Genomic DNA, 23,886 nt, shown 5'->3' with positions numbered 1-23,886 from the left:
GTTATTCAGAAAATCTAGAAAAGGGAACTGTTGTCACTGACCTTCTGCAGCTAAATTTCCTTGAGTAGCATGATAGATATAAAATCAGACCTCCTTCTCTTAGGCTAATGAAACCAGATTTGGTCCCCATAGCTGCAGCATCTTTATTGTCAGATTCACTTCTTCTGTTGCAGTTTCTGTCTTTCAAAGACACTGTGATGGTGGCTGTCACCAGCCATCCTTCGGGCATCTCCTCAGACAAGAATCCAGGCTGCTGAAGCTGGCTAGATGCTGGAATTGACAGATAACATACTCCGGCGTGATTTCCTGAGGTCTGGCCAGCTTGCAGCACTCTGTGTGAGTTTGTAAACAGATAACTTACCACTTGAAGCCCTGTTTTCTCTAGAATCCCAGATAGAATGAAAAGATACACTGTCTTTAAATATCACTAGGACTCTGTGGCATTTTGCTGTCAGAAGTTGAAGACAAGCCTGGTCTTTGGCAAATGTTTTTGTTTATCATTCCTTTTCTCTATATTGATAGACTTCTGCACTGTAACATCAGAGAACGGTCAGAATATTGCAGACTTTTACAAAGTGAAATAAGATGTTTCTAACTCCTTGACTTGTTTGATGGTGGTGATGATGAAGTCATTTAGTAGTTATTTATTGTCTGGAAATTAGAAATCATAAAACTAAATTAAAACATTACATTAACAAACATTAATTTCTGATTTGAAATTATTATTTTATCAGAATTATAAAAGTTACCAGCCCTGGGACACAGGAAACTTTTTAATTGCTACTGCCTGTACACATTCACAAATATATTCTATAGATCATGAGTTAAGCTACTGGCAAAGGGTCAACTCTGTCTTGCACAGCATCCATGTAGCCCTCAAAGCTTGACATATTACTATAATATTACAGTACTTAAAATATTTACTATGCTGGAAGGACATTTCCAGTCAGCTAATATAACTCTGTTTAACAGAGTAACCGTTCAGGACAGATACTGTTTCTTTTCTCTTGAAAGATCAAGGACAAATTAATTACAGTTTCTGAGACTATCATAAAGATTATTACCCTGAAAGTCAAGAATTAAAAACTTGTGCCATATAACTAGTGTCTTCTTGTTTTAAGCTAGTTTCTCATCAGTTTCCTGTAAACCTGAACAAAAATTAATCAGTATCCTAATCATTAAGTACTTGAATGTTTGAAAACTAAACACACTAATTAACCTTTTTGGGGGTTGGGGTAGAGTCCAAGATGGAATTTCACAGTAGGGAAAAGGCCTTTTCCTTCTTTGGTATTTTGCGTCTCCTTTTTCCGCTGCACTTTCCTGCCTCCTGCTAGCTCCCAGTCCTGCCACCAGCAAAGTGTTACAATTTTTATACTGCTAAAGTGTTAACTCCTAACTAAACTTGTGTTCTTTCCAGGCTTTTCTTTTATCCTTCAAAATGACAAGGCTGCTAATCCTGGCAGTTAGGCAAGTGATGGTTCATTAAATATGATCTGGCATAGAGAATTTGCATTTTAATATAAAACATTTTGGCTACCTCCTTTTTTGAAGGTAGTAAATAGTCTTAATATACTACTTTCGCAGTGTTGAACCTAAATTATTAGAACTTTGGGAGAAACTAGTTTTCTTTGAACAACTTGGAAGGATTTAATGAAGTATTTATGTTTCCTTATCTTGTCTTTTAAAATTGAATGTGATAAATATGGAATCCAGAGGAAAGTGTACTTTCTGACCATTGCATTCTTTATTTTGTTCTAGTCTGGAATGTCTCATTCTATAAATATTCTTTAATTGTATCTCAGCACCTGAACATTGCTGACCCTTTGGTCCAACACTGCTAAGTATTATTCAACTGCTAGTGGTCCACAAAATGGCTGTTTATATTTCACATCTTTGTGGTTCCTTATAGTTTTGTAATTTGAAAAACACTTCTTCCTGTCATCTCTGAATCTTCTACATGTTCATCAAAACACCCATTATATATGTGAAAAAAATCTTCCCCCATAGACTAGTGATGAAGGGAATAGAATTATCTCAGTTTTTATAGGGAGAAATTTAAACAGAGGGAAGTTAAATAACTTGCTGTGACTAAACATCAGGTTCTGTCTGGTGGCTTTTCGTTGAAACCGTAGCTACCTGTAAAATCAGAACCTTTTTTCAGTGTCCTGTATGTGCCAAATCACTAGTACTTGGTTGTATATGTTAGTGAAGTTTCTTAATACCTCCTAACTTTGAATAATCTACATTCTGACTTGATGGATTACTATAAATTTTTGCTTTTGGGTCATTTGGCCTTTTATGATCCTCAGGAATTTGATGTGACTTCCCAAAACAACAGTTGTGGTTTGAAATGTTTTAAAATATCATAGCCTTGATATCTGGAGCGAATCCAATTTTTCCTAATAGTTGTACATATTTTAGTTTCATTTTTTTTCTCCTTCCATTATGACTGGAACTTGTTCCACACAACTGTTACCCTCATAGTAAAAAAAGCACAGCTAGGTGCCTCCCAAAGGAGAAGAAACAGTTTATTGATCATACTTTTTTTTTAAAGCACATTTAAGCACTTAAAATATTTATCTTATTTCACAGACTTACTCAGATTAATCTTAATCCTTCACCTAATTTATTTCTGTGGATACATATTTAGCTTATTGACTCAGTTTTTTCTGGATTTTTTTTTTGGTCATTCATCTCTGTAGGTTTTGAGATTGTGTCTTGTCTTTATAGCTGACAGGGCAGGCACATAGGATTAATTTGCAGATCATCTGTAGTGTTTCTTCTTTCAACTGGAGTTCCTGTCACTTAAGCATGTTCCATTTAACACTTTATTAATAAGCTTGGTATATTGCTCTATAATTGTTTCTTGTGTTTTTACTCCCTGGTGCGATTTTAATTAACTGTCCTAGAGGGCACGGATTTGCTTTTATACATCCTTTGTAAAGTTCTCAAAGAAGAAACCCAAGAAAGAATACACAGGTCTTAAAATGTGTGCAACTATTCAGTTTTTCAACAAATACTTACTTGAACATTTAGTATTTAGCATCCACTTTGGTATATGCAGTGGGCTTACACTTCCTAGGAGGTTCAGAACAATAAACTAGGTAACCCAAGGTGGGATGGTGATTGATATGAGTATGTGGCCTCTGTTTATAAAGAAAGAGCCTTAGCAGCTTTGAGGTGTCCAAGATGATGCCCTTTGAAATCAGGAGAGAGCTACAGGATTAAATAAAAGTTGGAAATACATGGCAAGGGTGAGGAAGGGTAGAAGGATTTGATCAGTTTGGTCATTTGGAAGAAGACCTCGCTATGTGGCTAGACCACTCCTTACAACTAGATCACAGAGTTTAAGGGGAGATGGTGAAAGTGACAGGGATCTGGGGTTGTCTTATTAAGTGGTTGAGCTTTTGCTTAAAAACAAAAGTTCTTTTAAAGCCAGAAGCAGCACAATCAGATTTGCAGTTAGGAGTCCTCTTGCTGTGTTGCAGAGGATGGTTTGGAAAAGAAGAGCTTTAGGGAAACAGTAGTTCACTGAGTAATTGAGGATAGAGATGATAGCTGAACAAGATTAGTTAAGTGAACAGATTTAAGAAATATTCACCAAAGAGAGTCTTCTAGAATTACTGGATTATAAGGAAGGGATGCAGTAAAACAGAAAGCAACATGGACAGTGATGATTGGAAGTTCTTCAGTTCTCTGTTCCTCTCCCATTCCTTCATTATTGATTCTAGGCAATCATTTATTTTGAACCATACTGTTTATAGTCATAAAATAAATACTCTTGAGCCCAGTAGGGCACTTACGTTAAATTTTAGTATTTTCTATAATTTCTATAGGAAGACTTTTAGACTATATGTTATATATTAGAGATGCTCTATGTTAAAAGATTAAATGACATATTTAGGTATATAAAATGATAATGAAAAATCTATTTTATTTAATAATTCAGTAAAATACAAACATATGATCTATTTTTCAAATAAGTTAACTGTCAGTAAATTAGTGATATATCCAGTAAGCAAAAAGAAATAAATACAAACTTTCAGTGTAGAGCTACCCATCCATTGCCCAATCTTAAAAGAGACAAAAAGTGTAAAGTAATGAAAACACTTGTTAGATATACACAAAGCTCTGAGTAGTTCCCAGGGCTGTGAGGAACCATTTACGATTGCCTGGAGGAATCAGGGTCAGTAATGCAACAAGTTACCCCTTGGGAGTTACTTCTTTGACAGGGATCACCAGTGACCAATAAACACGTGTCACCTACCCAGTTGTTATTTTCTCTCATCCATATTTTTTCCTTTATTCTTCCTCATCCTTTCTTTATTCTCCTTTTGTTCTAATCTTTTTTTACTAGATTTCTCTTAAATTCTTGAATTTGAAAATTTCTCCTGAGATATGTAAATACAACTGAACTGACACTTTGGTTTTGATCTCAGCTCCATGAAAATGAGTTCTGTAATTTCGAATTTGCCATCTCTCTGAATCTTTGTTTCTACATTTGGAAAATGAAAAGGCTGAAGATTATTGATAAAGGGATTAATGTCTACAATACTTTTAACCTGTTTTTTTTTTTCTATCCTGTAGATCCAAGGGATAACTATAAGTAATGGGAGCAGCCCCAAGGGACGGGGAGGAGCAGCCAAGTAGCTAAAAATTCCATGTCTGAAAATTTAGAATCTACACATAACTCAGGAAAGTTGCCTTTTCTTAACATTTCTTCTATTTCTTGTATTGTCATTTGGTTAAGCAAACAAATGTTTGAATTTATTATTTGTGCCTCGTGTGTGTGTGTGTCTGTATGTGTGCATCTATATGTGTGTTGCAGTGACTGAAATGGGGCAGTTTCTAAAGAGGGAAGAGGAGAAATCACAAAATGTTTCACTACAAATAATTCTACCTCTAGGGACATAAAGCACAGATTTCCTTACAATGACCGGACACCCCCACACTGACACACCTGCCCATTTTGTAACTTTATGTCCACATTTGCCACTAGGCACTGCTCTTAGCATATTTGTGACCTCTCTGTTCATTGCTAACATATAAGGGGTAATTGAAAAACATGGTAAATGTTTAAATTTATTAAGCAGTAGACACACTGACATTCCTCCTCCGAATATTCCTTATTTTGAACTTGCCTTTGAACTTACCCTATTATTCTTGCCACTTTCCTTTTTTAAAAAATTAAATCATTGTTTATTTGAATTCTATTAAATTTAATACCCATGTCTTGTAAAATCTTACTTTCTAAAGCAGTTCTGGAAGTTCTTTTTTCATAAATGTCTTTATAAGATTTGATAAAAAATGTGGTGAATGCTGCTGCTGCGTGCCATGTACCTGAATGGCAGGCTTGTGAAAACATTACCCATATCTCCCTTATCACTGGGTCTGTTACCTTAATCATATGACTTCTGGCTATTATTCAAAATCAAAATGATGATAAAAGGTAAAAGTTTTTAATCAATTCAGGACATTGAGGCAGCCACAACTTAAGACATTCATAAAGAGGAGTTGCAGTGAGACTGCTTCAGAAAATGGCAGGAATGATGGGGCCAGTGTGTTCAAAGTCAGGGAAAGCATTTTGAAAGGAATTAATGGCAAGGTGTCTCTTCCTATAATAAGTTTTTTATTCAAACCCACTTTTTTGATAACACCTTGTGATCCTGTTAATATTCACTCTTAAGTTCATTCCTTTCTGGAAAGCTGATTAAATTCACCTTCATGCCCCATGGACCTCATTAACTCCATTTAAAGTAGATTGAGACACACAGTAGAAAAATAGCAAGTAATTTTGTATGTAATGTAGTATCTATGGTTATAGTTTTTATTACATATCTTAAACATACTAAAAATAGAGTGTGTTTTCACATACTGATGTATTCAGTATCCAGATGAAAGACATGAAAAATAATCCTTCTGCTACAAAGTTGCTTGACTTGACTTGTTTTCTTTTACTGTGATTGCCCTGTCTTATTGAAGTTGATCCCAGTTTGGAAACTGGCATATCAAATTTAGCAAAATGGTTCGTTAAAAGAGTATTAAAATTAATCATTTGAAGCTATTTCAGAAAATGTCTTGCTGTTTTACTGTGATAGTAAAATGACAATTTGTTTTTCTTCTGTCAACTTCATATGTTTATTTATTAAATAGTTTTGATAAGGCTGCTTTAGTCTACTTGTTGCATTTCAGATTGTAAATATATCTTTGGATGCGTGTATACAAAAAGTGTATACACTTATATACAACATCCAATGGTTGTTGGATTTGGTGATTTGGCCAAAGTCATGTTCCCCACCTACCACTCTAGCAAGGAAATGATTGCTGTCTGTAGGACATACAGCAAATGCTTTTCATTAACAGTCAGTTCTTTAGCTACTTTTGCTCTGGTTTCTACGAAAGATGTGATGATGTAAATTCAACAGCTTTTCCTGTTTCTGAAACATAAGATTGGAAGTTGCGCTTTGCAGCTTTCCCTTTGGAATGTTCCTTTGAACTTTTACTTCATCAGTGAAGACTACACTGATTCACCAGGTACACTAGGATAACTGGATTGCACTCTTTTAAGGAACAAATCCACAGATCTAATTTATGTTTAGCAAAATTATGGTTGTAATAGAAGTTTGTGACTTCGTGGAATGTAGTACAATAGAATTGGATGACTTTAATGTGCACTTTTGAATGCATGTGTTTGCAACGAATGGTGTCCTAAGTCCCGAAGTCCACTAGAAAGAGTACTGAAGATTCTTGTCTGTCTTGGACCTTGCAAACAATAAAATTGTTTACCTCTTCCCTTGTCCCTCTCCCAGCCCTGCAAGATTCCCGTTTATTTAAAGTTGTCAAACGTTGTGATCACCAGGCCCACCCTACGGGGACCCACCCTACAGTAACAAATTCATTAGTGATTTTAAAAGTGTACATCAGGCTATCTTCGTTCCTCCCGTGGCCTCTGTGGACCGATTCGGGAAGTCTGATACGTGACTAGGTCTCAACACTGACCGCCAGAAAAAATATACCATTGTTGTGATGACAACAACAGGGAGGGTGGTGTTGGCCATTTGGCTAGAGCACTGTGTCACATCCAAGCCACAGGGCGGCAGGGAGGCGGTGGCACCTGCGAGGAGGCGGGTCCGGGCGTGCTGGGGGCGTGGCCGTGGGCGGGGCGTGGGGCGGGGCGGCCCGGCGGTTGGAGGGGGCGGAGTCGCCCTTGGGGGCGGGCCGGCCCTGGGTCCCGAGGCCGCCACGCCCTGTCGGCCCGAGCCTAGTGGCCCCGCGGAGCGGCGCGCTCACGCCTGCAGGGGGAGGGCGGACCGGGAGCGGGACCGGCCAGGCCGCGGCGGGCGCTGTTTCTCTTTCACTTTCCTTCGGAGGCCGGCGCGCTGGCGGGCAAGGAGCGGCGGCGGCGGCCCGGGGTAGGTACCGACGGGCTCGGGAGGGGCCGGGCGCCAGCTCCCCGCGCTGCCGCCCAAGTTTGCGGCCGGCAGGAGCGGCAGTGCGGGACACCTGCCACCGTCCGGGCTCGAGCGGGGGCGCCCCGGGTCCGGGGGCGGCCGGTGGCGCTCAGGAGCCGCGCCCTGTGCTCGGGCGGCCCCTGCCGGCCTCGGGCCGGGCCGGCGCACCTGCCAAGCCGGGCGGCGGCCGCGCGGGGACGCGGAAAAGTTCCGCCGCCGCCTCCCGCTTATGTGGGCTGCCTCGGTGACAGCGCGCTGCGCCTTATCTTGGTACCACCCTGCCCGGGACCTGGCTTTCCTCTTTGGGAGTCTTGCTCTTGCTCTGGAGCTTCAGAGCAAACCTGTGGGAAAGGAGAGACTGTTAACCCCAGCTCACAGAGGAGGAGCGGAAACCCTGGCGAGGATCGAAAATGCTTCCCTGAAGGTCACACAGGGCCGCCACCCCGATATCCTGGTTTGTTTCTGTCACACCCCCAACACCATTTACCGAGCAGACAGCAGGACTACACACACAACCTGTGCCCTGCACGTTCGCAGTAGGTGCGATAGCTTAATTGAATACAGCAATGCTTTTTACCTTTGTGGTTATTGTATGCTTATCTGTGAGTTTAAAGCTATAATAAAGGAAATTTTCTTGTTTATGGAATGAATTTAGGAAAATTATCAACTTGCATGTGTTTTCTGAGAGATCGACTTATTTGTAAGAGACAACTTTCCCACAGCTCCCATAGTAAGAGCGCCCAACATGTTAGGCAAGTACTCTGCCGCTGAGCTACATCCTCAACCATTTTAATCCTTTGAGATAGTGTCTTGTTAGATTGTCCAGGCTGAACCAGAGCTTGAAATCCTCCTGCCACAGCCTTCGGAGTAGCTAGGATTACAGTCATTCACACCACACCAGGCCTAAAAGTTTTTTAGAGTAACCTAATGTGCAAGCCAACTATGCTAAAAGTTGTGAGAAAATTTAGGACATTTTTTTTTTCATAGTGTTTGCTGGCTGTGTGTTTAGTCCTCACTGCTAGGAAACCCACACTTATTTTCATTTTTACAGGTAGAAAAACTAACAAACTCGGGAAAGTAACATTGTTAAGTTATACATCCACTAAGTGTGGCATTTCTCTCGGACTTTTCAATCTGGTAGAAGTAAAGAATGAATTTATAAATCAAAATGAAAGAAGAAGAGAGTTAACAAGGAAGTGATTGCACTGAAGATAGCATTGGAAAAGGATTTTTAGGGATAAGTGGGGTGCAGAGGAGAGGAAGCACTTACTAGATGGAAGAAAAGCTGCATAGTGGCCATGGGAGGGGATTTATCCCTTCAGTTTGCCTAAAGGAAGCTATCAAAGGTTATTTTAAGGTCAAGCAGGGAGGTATGTCTATATAACATACTGTTACTTAAAGGACTTCTTTCTTCTGTTTGTAAGGTAGGAGCACTGACATTCTTTTAGGACACCCAAATGTGATAGGCTAGAATAAACTTGATACCAGAATATAAGATGGACTACAGGTGGAAAGGTACTAGGCAAATAGGGTGGTTGTGCATGGAGTAGAAAAAGACATCAGCTTAATTTGCCTGTAGCCTGGGTGTAGGGTACAAACTGGAAATAGGGAGCTGTTTGAGAGGGAGGATAGTGATTTTTAATTTTTTGACTCTTTTTAGCTTGCAGTATTAGCAGGAACTCCTAAAGAACAGCCAAGCAGATAGTTGAGGTACATTACTAGAGAGATATGATACAAAGCTGGAGCCAGCAACTTTGTCAGTATGGAGGTGACAGTTGAAGCTCCATGACTGACTGAATCTATTAATGTTTTGAATTCCAAGTATTGCAGATTTACAAGTTTACTGTTAAGAATGTGTTCTGTTTACAAGTTTACTGTTAAGAATGTGTTCCCAATTTAGACTGTGACATTTGCTGGTAATACAGTGGTATTAATACAGTATGCGGAATTTGACACATGTTTTCTCATCTTTTTAAAATGATTTTGGAAACAGCTATGGGAAAGCAGAACCCCCAAAAGGAGTGATGAACAGCAGTCTCGTGATAAATCTGGATGTTAGTTCTCATGTCTCAGAATATCAGATTGGGAACCGCTGCACCAGCTCCTGGGATCAGACTTTTCATCCGCTTACTCCCCCTCTTTGCCTGAACTACTACTAAGCCAGCTCACTGCGAATGGCTACCCAAAGGAAACACTTGGTGAAAGATTTTAATCCTTACATTACCTGCTATATTTGTAAAGGGTATCTGATCAAGCCAACTACTGTGACAGAATGTCTTCATACCTGTAAGTATTTTTCTGTGTCATCTACTTAGCAAAAATGTCTCCTGCATTCATTCCTGTAAAACTACCATGTATCATTATCTAGAGTTTTAACTTTAAAAAGAGTGTTAGAATTGTATTTGGGCTGGGGATTTAGCTCAGCGGCATAAGCGCCTGCCTTGCAAGCAGGCAGTCATGAGTTCGACCCCCGGTACTGATAAAAAGGAAAAAGACAAAAAAAAAAAAAAAAAAAAAAAAAAAGAATTGTATTTAATTTTCAGAATATTTGTCAGTGGCATACAAGTGACATGAAATTTTTGTTATTTGAATCTCACTACATACACTACAGTTGATTTTTATCAGTAAAATGTTCTAAAAATCATAAGCATTGCTGGTTGTGACTTTTTAAAAAGTGAACTATGTTAGTGTCTTTGTTTTAAAACATTATAGTAAAAGAATCTGTGGAGAGGTTTGGTTAGGATGTGCATACTTGATCCTCAAGGTACAATTCCAAGACGAACAGCATTGCCATCTACATTCCCTGGGAACTTACTAGAAATGACAGATTACCAGCTCTACCCTAGACTTAACTGAATAAGAAACTCTGGGAATGGACCCAGCAGTCTGTATTTTAAGGTGTTCTCTGGGTGATTCTAAAGCATGCTCAGTTTAAGAATCACTGTTCTAATTTTGTCATATCTAAGGAAATTTGATCCTTAGTTGTTTCCCTGGAAAAGGAAGTATGTTTTAGCCACTTGCTTTGTTTTGTTTTGCTTTTTGAGACAAGGTCTTATTCTGTAGTTCACACTGGCCCTGAACTCATTAGGTAGCCCAGGCTGGCCTCAAACCTGCAACAATCCTCCTGCCTCCGCCTCGCAAGTGCTAGGATTACAGGCATGTGCCATTATGCTTAGCCCCTTTTATAGCCACTTATGCCAGATTGTGCATGTGTTCCACCAGTATAATTTTCTTTTCATTTCAATGAAAATTATTCCAGCAGGCTACAGTTTAATGCCTAGAAAGTATAACAAAATAGATAATTTATATACTTGATTGCATTTTAGCTTTATAGTAAACTTGGAAAAGTCTGCAGTGGATATAGGGAGAGAGAAGTTATATGAGATTATATTTATTTTATGGTTATAGAAAGTTAAATAACTGTCCTGGTCTCACAGAACAGTGGACCAGAACTCAGTTCCAAAGCCCATGTACTTTCTAATTATGTATGGTATCTTTTTTCTTCTTTTCTTTTTCTTTCCCTTCCCTTTCTTTTCTTTTTTTTTCTTTCCTTCTCTTTCCTTTCCCTTTCTCTGTTTTTCTTCTTCTTATGAACTTTCCCATTTTTCACTACTGGACTGACATATAATACCAGTAGTTTTAATAGGGGTGCAAAATAGAATCACCTGGAAGTAATTAAGATGGAAAATTTATTTTCCTACAATAAAAAAATAGACTTTCCCAGGGAGCTATTTACATATACACATGCTAGGACCTTATTGGAAAGATGTGATGGGTTCTATAGTGAGGCCTAGGGTTGTATATTTTGGAAGGCAAACAGTCCTTTTATGTTAATGTATGCACCTTTGGGTGTTACTGGATCATGCTGTTCAATTAGCAGTTAACTGTGAAAAATGTTCTATTAATTTGTTATTGCCTTATATAATTATTTATATGAACAGATATTAACTATCATTGAACACACATTTATTGCTTATCTACTGTGGTAAGCGCTGTTCCAGACATAGAAGGTGTAGTAATACTCAAGATAATAAAATATCTTTGCTCCTAAGTTTATATTCTGGCAGAGGAAACTTATATGCCGTGTTAGTAATAGACACCACAAAGAAGAATAAGACTAAGGCTCTAGACTAAGCATGTGTTATTTTGTATGACCTATCAGGGTCAGCCTGAAGAACACACTAGGCAGAGGGACAAGCAAGTACTGTACACAGGATCTGACACAGGAATATGCTCTGCAGGTTCAAGGAACAGCAAATCAAATCACTTACGTGATTATCACTGTATATCACCAAGAGATTATAGAGCCTTCAATGTGAGAACGTAGCTGTTTTGGAGGAAAAGCCAATAGGATATGGCTACTCTAGAGTGGGGACTTCATCTTATTCTTCTGTGGCTTCTGTGGTTCTGTTGAACTCCTTCTCATAGTACCTGGATGTGATCTACAATCTGCTTTGTTTTTATTGTGCTGTTTCTAATATTTCTGCATTGTTTTTATATTTGGATCTCTCTAGCAAAGAAGCCAACTCTGGAATATAACATAAAACAAAGCACAAATCCCTTCATTTCTGTGAACTACAGATTTTATATATGAGTTTCCGAAAGAAAATTTTGAAATAGAATCCCAATCTAATGTTACTTTTTGGAGGAAAACAAGATTGTATAAATATACATAATTAGTTGATAAGCAGAGTTTTATATTCTCAATGGCAATTTAAAGCCAAAACAGATAAATGACAATTTAATTGCAAAAGTCATTCTGATCTCAAAGATCCTTTGCAGTCAGTAGCACCCTACACTGAAAGAATTAACATGGCAGAATTGTGATTAAAGTATAGTGGTAAATCACAGATGAGACCTTTGTCGTCCACTGAGAATCCAGAATAATAGATGATGAAGTTAGTTGCTTATTCTAGTGCCTCATGGTATCTTGAGGATTCTGTAGCACTAAGCTTTGTGCCCTCCCAGGTTCTTGGATTTCTGTGTACCTTTTTATCAGGCTTAAGATTGAGGCTAATAGGCAAAAACTGTCCCCTTGCAAAATGTTTTCTTTTTTGTACTGATAAATACTGCTATAAAGCTGCATCTATCAAATTTTGGGGGGGTCTTTGGTATGTGGTAGTAATTGTGGGTTTTGTCTCATCTGCCATGATTTTAGGACAAATACAGTGGTACTGTGATTTGGACTGGGTAAAGGAAGTAACATTCTGATACCTTATAGTATTTATAGATCTTTAACTTTATAAAATGGATATTGTAAAAGGCAAAAGATTTATACTATCTGAAGAGAAACCAGAGTATAATAAAATGGGCATTGTATTAAAATTACTACACAAAAGTTATAGTTGCATGATACTATAAGTAAAGCATGAACTGAGTGAAAAATGAATAAACATCAGTTGTTTTTTCTTTTTTCTGGCCTCCAGAACTGGAGATTGAACCCAAGTTCTCATGCAAGCTAGGCAAGTGTTCTGCCATTGAACTGCATTCCCACCCTATTTTATTTTTATTTTTGAGAAAAGATTGCACTGAGTTGTCCAGGCTGATCTCAAACTTGGAATCCTATTCCTTCAAAGTACCTGAGGTTATAGGTGTGTGCCACTGCACCTGGCAAAACTAGTTCTTATTATGAAAACTTGCTAAGAAAAAGAAGATACTGGCTTTACTATTAAAGTGAGAAATATATAAGAAGTGAAGCTTTATTGTGGGTAGGTAAGCCAAACCAAACATGAAATCCACCCTCTGAGCAGTTTAGTTAAGTAAAGAGTAATCAAGATAAATATGTAAATTCAGATGGGGAAAAGTGCAGTGAAGATAGAAACAGTGATATAATAGCAGGTGCATGTCAGAATACTGGAGCAGAGTAAAATGCAAAAGAAAGAATAGAATGTTCTGGCAGTCCTAAAGCCAGAGATAGTGGGCCGCCTCAGACAGCATCAGTGGGGGTGCAGAGAACTGCGTTGCCGTGAGAGGTAGCAACCATCCCTGCTTTCTTATCAATAAACTGTGACTTCACTGTTCTCTAGAATTACTGTGCACATGCACTTTAGCTCTGTCTCTCCCTTGCCTAAGCCACATAGATGCCTGATAGCCCTGTGGCTATAGTGATAAGGACCCGAAGGGTGAATAGGCCCAGACACAATAGAACACACAAGTGAAACAAAAAAGGAAGGACACAAAGGTGGTGGGACCTTGCTGACCTAGGCTTCTGACATGGAGGTGCAAAAAGTCACAAAAGCCACACCTTTAACAAGACTCAAACTTCACCTACAATACCACATCCCTCATGTAGGTTAAGGCATTTAAAAAATACATAAAATTTTTAAACGAATTAAAATTTCATTTAAAATGAATTTTGCTTTAAGCCATCACTTAATGCTAAATGAACTAAATTCTCATAAACAGTGGTGAGATAATTTTATTAACCTGACCAAAGGAAAAAACTATTCACACAAATAATTACATGTCAATTACTTTTCAAGTCACTGGGGATAGAGTGGTAAATAAATTTGATACTTATACTCTATCAGGAAAACTCATAAACCAAAAATTCCTACTACATATAATATCTGGATATATCTTTTTTTTTCCTATATGAACGTATCTGCTCTGATACTTAAAGTACTACGCTGATGATTCCTATATCTTTATTCCAGTGTATACTCTTCTTAGCTTCAGAATCCTGTTGGATGCCCTAGACTCAGCTAGAACTCAACATATCTAAGAATGACTGAATCTACCCTCAATAGTAAAACTGTGACAAAATCCTGTCTGCTCTCTTTCTTTGACTTCTCAAATCTGTCCCTTCTGTTCCTATCTCTATTAACTATTCTCAGTCATCAGACCCTTCTCACCAGAGCTACTACCATGCGTTTTAACCTGTATCAGAGTAGCAATATTAAAAATAACTTACTGTGTTTATCACTGACACTCTTCATTCTACCCAAGATTTTCCTGAAGGTACTCTGTTGCTCTTTGGATAATATAAAGCATTTAGCTGTGAATGGTTTCTTTCCACTTCTTCCCCGTCACCTAACTAACGTGCATATATGCAGATACTTAGTTCAGCTGTTTACTCTGCTTGCTTAAACTAGTTTTCATCTGTGCCTAGCTAACAGTTACACATTCTTAAAATTCATCCCCTCCATGGTGTCCCATCCAGATGTTCCCACCGACAGGGATTGGATTAAGTGTCTCTCTAGTAATTGGTACTTGAATGCTTAAAAAGTTTAAATGAACAAATGAATGGCTAGTAAGTTGATAATTTTATTGTGTGTTGTTCCTTTCAAAAATATAAATACAGTAGTAGGCAACTTAAAAGGCATGTGGGCAGTTTTGGTTATGGATTGTGAATTTAGAAAAACTGTTTTCTAGCAGCTGTAGACATCTTGTGAGTCTCAAACTGGGAAGGAATGGACTCTAGACTGGGGACTGGAGATTGATAGTCCTGTTGAGGGATGCTGTACTCTTGCAATAGGGTTCTGCGTAGAGTGTATTTTCTGGTAGTTGTGTAGGTTGTTGACCTAAAGATTTTTTACTTAAATTAAGGACAAAGGATGTGTTGTTTCAACAGCTCAAGTGTGATGAATGCGGTGCATTGGTTCTTCATTATTTTGTGACTATAAAAATCAAGATTTTTTTTCTCTGTTGGGGGCTGTGTCTAGTCATGAAATTCTGTGATATAGGAAAGGACAGTTTGCTTCTTTCTGCCCTTCAAAGTTTGTGGCAGTAATTTCTTATCTCCGCATGAATTCTTTGGAAACCCACATTGCATTTATTTTTTTAAGATACTATCCAGAGAAGAATTCCTTGACGAATATAGTTGATGTTACAGTTGGGATTCTTGGTGATTTTATATAGTAATATGTAAAAATGAAGGAATAAATTAATCGTATAGTACTATTGTTTCTGAATCTACTTAAGGCACAGAGAACCATGATGGTTTGATATAAAATCTTACGCTGCATACTCTTGTTACTCAAGCTGCAGTTTCCAGACTAGCAGTATCACCTGGAAACTTCCTGGAAGCGTAAATTTTTGGGCTTCACTATATATCCACAGAATCAGAATTTCTGGTAAAGGCCAGAAATCTGTAATAATAATCCCTCCAGGTATATTGTGGTACACTAAAGTTTTAGATATGCTCTTTGAGACCAAACACAATATTACCATCTCTAAAACTAGCCAGTTTGTTTTTTTAATTGTTTTAACTAAAATAAACGCTAAGAAACGATTAAAATGGTAGCTAGTGTTTAACATTTGTCTTGGGAAATCCTGAGTTTTGCATTCATTGTCTTGTTTAACCAAGAGCCTTTCTAGGTAGCTGGTATTATTTAATCATTCAACAAAAGTTTATTAACACCTATGTGTGCCTACCATTATTCCAACCAGTGGGACCACAGCAATTAGTAAGATCAGTATGGTCTGTGGCTTTCTAGATCTTGTATTCTGATAGGTGAGATAGGCGATAAGCACGTAGAGAATGACATTTAAGGTTCTCTATATATTAAGTGCTATGAGGGAAAACAGAGAGAAAGATCTTTCTTGGGAGTTACATTTGCACAGAGACCAAAATAATAGGAAGGTGCAAACTACAAAAATGTTTGAGGAAAGAGTATTTATCATTGTTATCCAGGCTTTTTCACAGAGATAAGACAGAAATGTTAAGAAATACAGCCAGTAGGTGCTAGAGCTGATTTCAGAATTCTGGATAACTGACTCAGACACATCCGTAAAATACATTACGACATTTCCCTAATTTTTTTCATTCTTTGTTCTACTTAGCTTTATTTTCTAAATTTTCTTTAAGGGCCATGTTAAATAGTATATATAGAAAAGCGGAGAACCTTTTCTGTTTTCTTCACTCTGTGACAGTTACACTGTACCCAATCAGTATCTGAATGTGTTATTTAATTCTGAAGGAATAGCCATTTTAATGAAGAAAAAAAGATATAAAATGATATTTCCAATACTGTATTATTCATATTTATTTTAGGGTAAAAAAGTCTTTCAGAATAAAAATCAAATACTCAGAAATTATGTTTATAGTATTAATAATTGTAAATATGTTTTTGGTTGTGCTAAAAATGAAATTATTGGCATATCATAGTATCTTGGCAGAAACTGGTCATTCATTAATGTTGATGGTATTCACTTGTATGACTGTCTTTAAAATAGGAAAAATTACAGATTTTAAACAACTGAGCTATCACTATTACTAATATTAATTTAATGATTAATGAGGTCTGTGGTTCAGTTAGCTTTTGACATGCATTAGTAAGTGAAAACTTTAAATAATTGAATAAAGTATCATAGACACTAATGGACAAAACTAAGGGTTAATAGAAGCTAAAAACTGAAATTATTTTCTGTATTGACCTTTGAGAATAAATAACTGATAGAGCAGTATGAGGACTGATACCAGTGTTTAATAAAAAGTATATAATTTAAAATGCAGAAATATTCAAGTTAGGAATTATGGTGAGTATGCAGGTATGTTTGAAAGTATAGCACAAAGGTTAAGTATAAGTGTTACAAACAACTACACTGTAGTCTTGCAGAAAAGACAAAATTTTCTTTTAGATACTTTGAGACTTTTCACAACTACTGATGTTTCACAGGCTGGTTTTTAACAGACCATTACATGGTATCAAAATGTTTAAATCACTGGCCAAAGCTTATTTTATCAGGATGCTCCATCCACTGACATTACTGAATTAATAAAAAATATCAATGTTAGATTTTAATAGTGAATGAACTCATTCTAATTGTCAAAATATTACTTGTAAACTTAAAATCTTTACTTTCTCTTTAGTTGAAAATTTTCTAACTTGACTATAGTAGCACACCTGTAGGCCCTAAAACCTTGGTTCCCTTAAATACTCTTAACCCTTAGGTCCCCATTCAGTACAATTTTATTGAGCGCTGCTTCTTCCAGATCCTGTTCTAGCCATTTGGGACACTTGAGGCAACATAGTAGACCATAAGGAAATCATAGTGTACATTAGATACTATAAGAAGAGAAAAAGTGATACTGGGAAAGGGAAATTGTTCACTCTGTGAGATGTTACCATTTAAAATAAGCTGTGTTTATGCTAGAATTCATAAGTGACGTATGAACAAAATGTAAGGAGTCTAATCAGATGTTTCAGGTAGAAGCAATAGCAAGATAAAAGGCTCTAAAGCAAGAGTGTATCTGGCATGTTGAGAAACGGTCCAGGGCTAAGTGGGACCAGACAACGTTGAGTGAAGGAGCATTAAAAGAGGTGATAGGAATAGGCATTGTCCATGGGCATGGTGAGCAGTTGATAAAGGACCAATTTAAGGACTTATTCTGAAAGACCAATTTCAGGTAAGAGTTTTGGGTACGGTAATGGTTGTGACCTTTTTTATGTTTAAACAAATGACTCAACCTATTCTGTTGAAAAGAGAATTGTTAGGATGCTCCTGCAATAATCCAGGCAAGAGATGGTGATGGCTTGCACAGCAGTGTTGGGAGAAGTTAGCAGACTCTAACTATATCTTAAAGGTAGACGCATACTTTCTAATGAGCTGTATATAGGTCATGAAAAGGAAAATGAGTCAAGGACAACTTCAGAACATTGGCCTAAGAATCTAGAAAGATAAAAATTCATCAGATGATAGAGGAAAGCTTGAGGGTAGATGACCCAGGAGGTTATTTTAGGTTGCTTTTTAGAAATTTAGTGTAAGCTGTGAAATATACAGCTGGAGGTTGTGTCCACCCAGAGGTTGAACATATTAATCTAGAAGCCATTAGCACACAGAACATAAACAGTGAAAAACTGAAGAGAGTGAGTATCTAGATAAAAGAATAGAAAAAGACCAAGGACTGAGTTCCAGGGTACTGCAACCTTAACCCATCAAGAAGAAAAGGTATAAACAGTGAGATAGGAAGGAAACAAAGAGCAGAGTCCTAGAAAGCAGAATTAAACGTACAGTGTCAAAGAAGGGACCAACTGTGTCAGAGGTGTTCAGTAAGATACTGAGGGTTGTAGATCACACCTCATCTTGTCAAGAACGTTTCAGTGGAGTTCTTGGAGTAAAAAGTTAAATACATGTAACAGGATAGCAAATTTTTATTTTAACCTTTATTCTGTAAGTATATAATGAAATAATTGAGACGAAAAACAGGGTTTGGAGATAGTAAGTCTGTGAAGCTCTGTCAAAGAGTTTCGCAGCAATTAGAAGAAAGAAATGTAGTGATAACTGATGAAAATATTGTCAACAGAAGTGCTCATTTTACATGGAGGAAATAGTAAGTGTGAATGTTAATAAGCATCTTTAGCAGGTTTTTGGATAGGTCATAGTGGCAGGAGCTAGTGCAGAAGGTAGAGATGGGTGTGTATGTGGAATCTGGGAACAGACCAGAATACAAAGTTCAGTGCTAGTAAAAGTGTAGATGTGATAAACGTTCTCTTACCTTTCATTCAGTTGTTTTCTTTTTTCCTTCTGTTTTCAGTAAAATAGCAAGTAAGGTCTTCAGTGGAGAGTGAGGATGGAGGAGGATATGATGGGGGTTTGAGGAGAGAGGAGAAATGTGAAGTACTGGCAAGGAGTATAATGGACTTGGGGCATTGAGTATGACTGCCTGGCAGATGAAAACCCCACTTCATGAGTTTCATGGCCATGAAGTTAAGGTGAGAGACTATCCAGCATGATGCATGTTTTCTCCCACATCATCTAGTTATGATACTACAGAAGCAGATTATCTATAGAGAGGTGGATTTAGACAAAATTCTAGTTTAATTAAGCAAGCATGACCAAAGAAGAAGAGAGGGTATTTTAGTCAGCTCTGTTACCATAGTGCAATATCTGCCACAGGATATTTATCAACAAGATAAGTTTATTTAGCTCAGAGTAATAGAGGTTCAGAATTCAAGACTTTGTGGCAGCAATTGATTTCCTTGCTGAAGAGGGCTTTGCAGATGGTATCACAGCATGTCTGAAGCATATGTAGGAGAAACCAGTCACATCTCAGACCAGGAAGCAGAAAGAAAGAGCCTTCTCTTGTGAGAACTACCAAGGGAGATCACATGGAAACTGGCATAATGCCTTTCAAGGTCATGCCTTTGGTGACTTGAGGACCTCTCACTAGGCGCAACCCCTTTCACATGATCACACTAAGGAACCAATTCTCCTAACCAGGGTGGAGGAACCATCACGTCATCCAGGTCATCCAAATCAGGGTGACTCTGACAGGGTCAGAGGAGTCAGAGTAGTAGAGAGCAGATCTGTCAGAGCAGGGATATGTGTGAAAAAGGGGTTATTTCAATTGATTGTAGAAATTATATTGGAGTGGGAGTGCCATCAGCACTCATGGGCCCTTCCTGGTTCTTCCCAGACCTTGGAGTCAGTAAACCAGACTATACAAGTGGGAATCTTTGCTAAATTCCTTGACTTGTCTCCCAGTCTTCGCTGTCTAACCCCAGCCCATACATAAATCCTAGCTTCTATTTTTAAACTGATCAGAAATCTCAGTTTTACTCCCTGTTCTTTTGTCCTAGGAGGAAAAAGCAAAACAAAACCATCAAAACAAACGAAAAGCTTTCTGTAGGGGAAAATAGTATAATTTTTCATAAAATTGTAGTTAATAAGCCTTCGAAAGAGATATGTCTTGAACAACAACAGAAGAGAAAGATAACTTGTTAGTTCTTTAAAATAAGTAAAACGAGGTTATACTGTCTCATGGAATGAATTCTGGAATTTTTTTAAATTGGTAGTTTGCATGTAGGAATATATATGAAAAGCAGGAACCTGCTACCTCTTTTGCACTTGACAGTTTCCTTATAAACTGTTAGCAGATAAAGTTTTCAAGACAAAAATTATGTTTGTAAAATGAGTATTGTGAAGAACGGCACATAAAGACCGGCGATATAACTTAGTGCTAAAGCACTGACCTGTGATGTGTGGGGCCCTGAATTCAACCCTCAGCAACACACACACACACACACACAATGGTATCTTAAGATGGCAAAGCACTTCACGAATGAGGAAATAACATGCATCTAAGTAGACAGATAAAACAAGTATTGGTCAGTCTTGGACACATGTCTACTCTGGAAAAAGAAATGTCTTTAATGCAAAAGATGATTTTTAACAAAGGAGGACAGCCATTGATTAGTTTTTTAAAAACAGCATTACTAATGAATGACATTGCAAAGAACATGAGACAAAAGACTATTATTTATTTCTTTATTATCAGTATATTGCAGAAATATTATTCAAAAAGGGAAATCTGTAAATTTTGTTTTTTTGTGTTATCAAAGCTGGGAAGAGGTGTAGGTAAGCCATAAATTCAAAGTAGCAACTAATTTGTGGACCTTGTATCTGTTGTAGACATGCCCCCAATGTTTGAAAATAGGAAGTGGGAAACTTCTTTGATAGTTCAACTGTGAAAATCAATGCATAATAATGTACCAACCCATGTATATTCAGAGTGGTTGGGGCGAGACAGAGTAAGCCAGCTTCTGGATAAGTGATTCTATACTAGCATTGGATTAAACGTGAAGTTAAGGAAAAATTGCCTGATGGAAAAGTATTGGTCAGTCTTGGACATATATCTACTCTGGAAAAAAAAAGTACCTTGAATGCAAAAACAAGCAGCTCTGTTGAGTTGGAACAGTGTCATACACTCATACTTAAGTTGCAGAACTAGCCCTGGAGTGGAAATGGCTGCTGGGAATTAATACAAAGAAAATAGATATTATTTCATGTTCCTTTAGCAAAATGGTCATAGTCTGATACCATTTCAATACTTTATGTTGATTTTTCTTGGTAGGATTTTATGTTCCTCCAGAAATGGGATTTATACTTGTAGCTTATATTTGTTGAATATTTGCAAGTTATTAGACAATATAAGCCAATAAATACTACATGTATAGTATTTCTCACTTAATTCCTGTAAGGAATCTGTTAGTTGTATTCAGAGGCACAAAGTAAGTAGTTTGCTTAATGACAGAAATGGTGTTTAGATCCAGGGAGTCTTCCTCAGAATTATCTAGAGCAACCATGCTGTATTATCTTGGCTTCTCAAATAGCTCGGCATTACAGGTGCATTAGTCACATATTCTTTTGATCATCTCTTGTCCTGTGACAATGACTTCCTAATGGTAATAGTAGAATTATCTCTGGTTATGGTGAAATAGAAAACCAGATGCTCCACTGGAGCAACTCAACAGGCAACGGCCAGGAAGCTGTATTTTTGTGACCTGTTCTGGTCTTCACTTGGTCAGTGTTCTCCAGTTATTCTGGCTGCATTAGTGAAAGGGCTTTGCAGAGTTAAGAGTCCTGGTGTTAATCTCCTAGAAACTCTGATTTAATTGATCTGTGATGGAACCTGTGATTCCATTCTTCAAAATATTTCATTGGTAATTCTAAGTTTCAAAAAAAAAAACTGCTTTAGATGACACAACGGCCATTTTTCTATTAATTTGTGTAACAACCTTTTTCAGATGAAAGAAACAGTAAAAGTGAGAAACTCAGTAAACTTCAGACAGAAATTTAATGATGTTTATAATGAACTAAATATGAAGATCAATTAAGAGAACTAAATGTAGTTCATTCTAAAATATATAGTGGATTGTATTTTAAGCCTGGAGCTGCATAGCCCATGAATGAATGCCATCTCTGCCTACATAGAAGGCAACTGCAGATTGCCTGCTCAGACTTTCTCTCCAGGATTATGTTTGTGTTCTTCATCTGTCAAAGGGGAGTAGTAACAGCCTATACTATAAACCATGGAATGCTCTGAGCGCAGAGGTTGATACTTGGCTTGGTTGGTGCTCAGTAAATGTTAGCTCTTATTATTTAAGGATTTTTCCAACTGGAAATCTCTTTGGTGAGCCTAACTTCATTTCTCACCCAGGTGTTTCAACAGACTGTCTGGTGAGAAATAGAGATTGTTTTTGGTTTCCAATCAGAGTCTGTAACTATAGACTAGTAAAACCTTTTAAATGTTGTCCTGGTACCAGTTGAGTTAACTGGAACAGCAGTTGAGCATTTAGAGAAGTTGGCATTAAATTTATAAGATGTTTTTAAAATGTATTTTTCTATTGGTATAGATTTCAAGTTATAAACTAGAATTCAGAGGTCAGTTTTCTGGTGAGAAGTTTTATAAGCTAAAAACAAGAGAAACTAAATGTTTAATTGTGTTGTTTCAGGTTTATTGAACTTCTGGCTTAGATTTCCTAACGTTCTAATTTATATGAGGTTCAACTTTATTTTTTTTTAAAGCCAGTCAAATTTAGCAGTGGGAGGGTGGTATACCAACTTTAGTGACACTAATGTTAATAAGTTCTGATAACCCACTGCCATCGGACCAGCCACGGTTCAACTTTATTTAATGACCTTTAAAAACCAGGTGGGTGATGTACTTTCTAGAGGTATTTTTTTGAAGGAACAAATAATATACTTGGATTATTTTGTGCAAAATACACTAAAAAGAGATCTAATTCTTTAAGTCAAAATATGTGAGGCTTCCATAATGCACAAGGCATTATTATTCATAGATCTGTAGAAGTAAAATTAGAAATAAATATGTCATGGCAAGTATACACTGGTTACAACGATGGACTCTGGATTCAAACATTCCCCTTCAGTTCTTTCTGGCATCAAGATCGTTAAGACAGCTTGCTATGGTTCTATAATTAATTTCTTCATCTACAAGAGGCCTGGGAATTCTACCTAACTAATAGAGTTGTAGTGTGGACTAAATTACTAGATTGTGTTGAATTACATATGTTGATTTAGGACACATGCATGCAGATATGCATATATGGTGCTGATGGCTGGTATATAAACTTTCATACATGTTTATAACAGTGATAATTATCACCAGATCATCTGAACAAAAATTAAAAGATACTGTGTTGTTCAACATTTTCCTTTTTTAAAACTATCTGAAAAAAATGTTTTTATAAAAATTAGTTTTTGACCTTAGTTTCTGAAAAAAAATATTCTATTCTGAAAAAAATAAATATTCTATCAGAAAACCTGGACTTAAGTCTGTGCTACCATTCAGAGTAGGCAGGTGATCTGACCTATGGCGACATCACCTTTCTCATCTTCAAAAGTAAAATAAGATTCTGTATCTCAGACATTGGTATGAAAATAAAGTCATCTCTTTGAAAGAAGGCTGTATTCATTTAGAACAACACTGTTAAATAAAAATAAAATATGAGGGCTGGGGATTTGCTCAGTGGCATAAGCGCCTACCTGACAAGCGAGAGGTTGTGAGTTCAATCCCCAGTACCCCCCCAACAATAAAATAAATATGAGCCACACGTAAATTAAAATTTCTCTAGTGGCCATTTAAGTGAATTTTAATATATTTTATCTAAAATGGTCTATCTAAATGGTTTATCTAAAATGGTCAAGTCAGCAGGTAATTAACATAAAAATTACTGAAGTTTTTTTT

General features: G+C 37.2%; 1 protein-coding gene across 5 annotated transcripts in view; it reads left to right on the top strand.

The window, feature by feature from the left end:
• Positions 1-23,886, top strand: part of Pcgf5 (polycomb group ring finger 5) — a 116,098-nt gene that overhangs the window by 37,891 nt on the left and 54,321 nt on the right. For 2 of the 5 annotated variants that reach the window (XM_063239429.1, XM_063239426.1), the window contains exons 1-2: positions 7,250-7,412; positions 9,445-9,737. In XM_063239429.1, the coding sequence (XP_063095499.1) occupies positions 9,626-9,737 (112 nt within the window). In that variant the 5' untranslated portion in view covers positions 7,250-7,412; positions 9,445-9,625. Of the gene's footprint in view, positions 1-7,238; positions 7,413-9,444; positions 9,738-23,886 lie in introns of those variants that run through there. The other 3 variants (XM_063239428.1, XR_010044253.1, XM_063239427.1) reach the window with 3 other exon arrangements.

This window comes from Cavia porcellus, unplaced genomic scaffold, assembly GCF_034190915.1.
Source record: "Cavia porcellus strain 051 isolate PalLab524CR breed Dunkin Hartley unplaced genomic scaffold, mCavPor4.1 scaffold_28, whole genome shotgun sequence".
Taxonomy (NCBI): Eukaryota; Metazoa; Chordata; class Mammalia; order Rodentia; family Caviidae; genus Cavia; species Cavia porcellus.
This window is presented reverse-complemented; position numbering and strand designations above follow the sequence as displayed.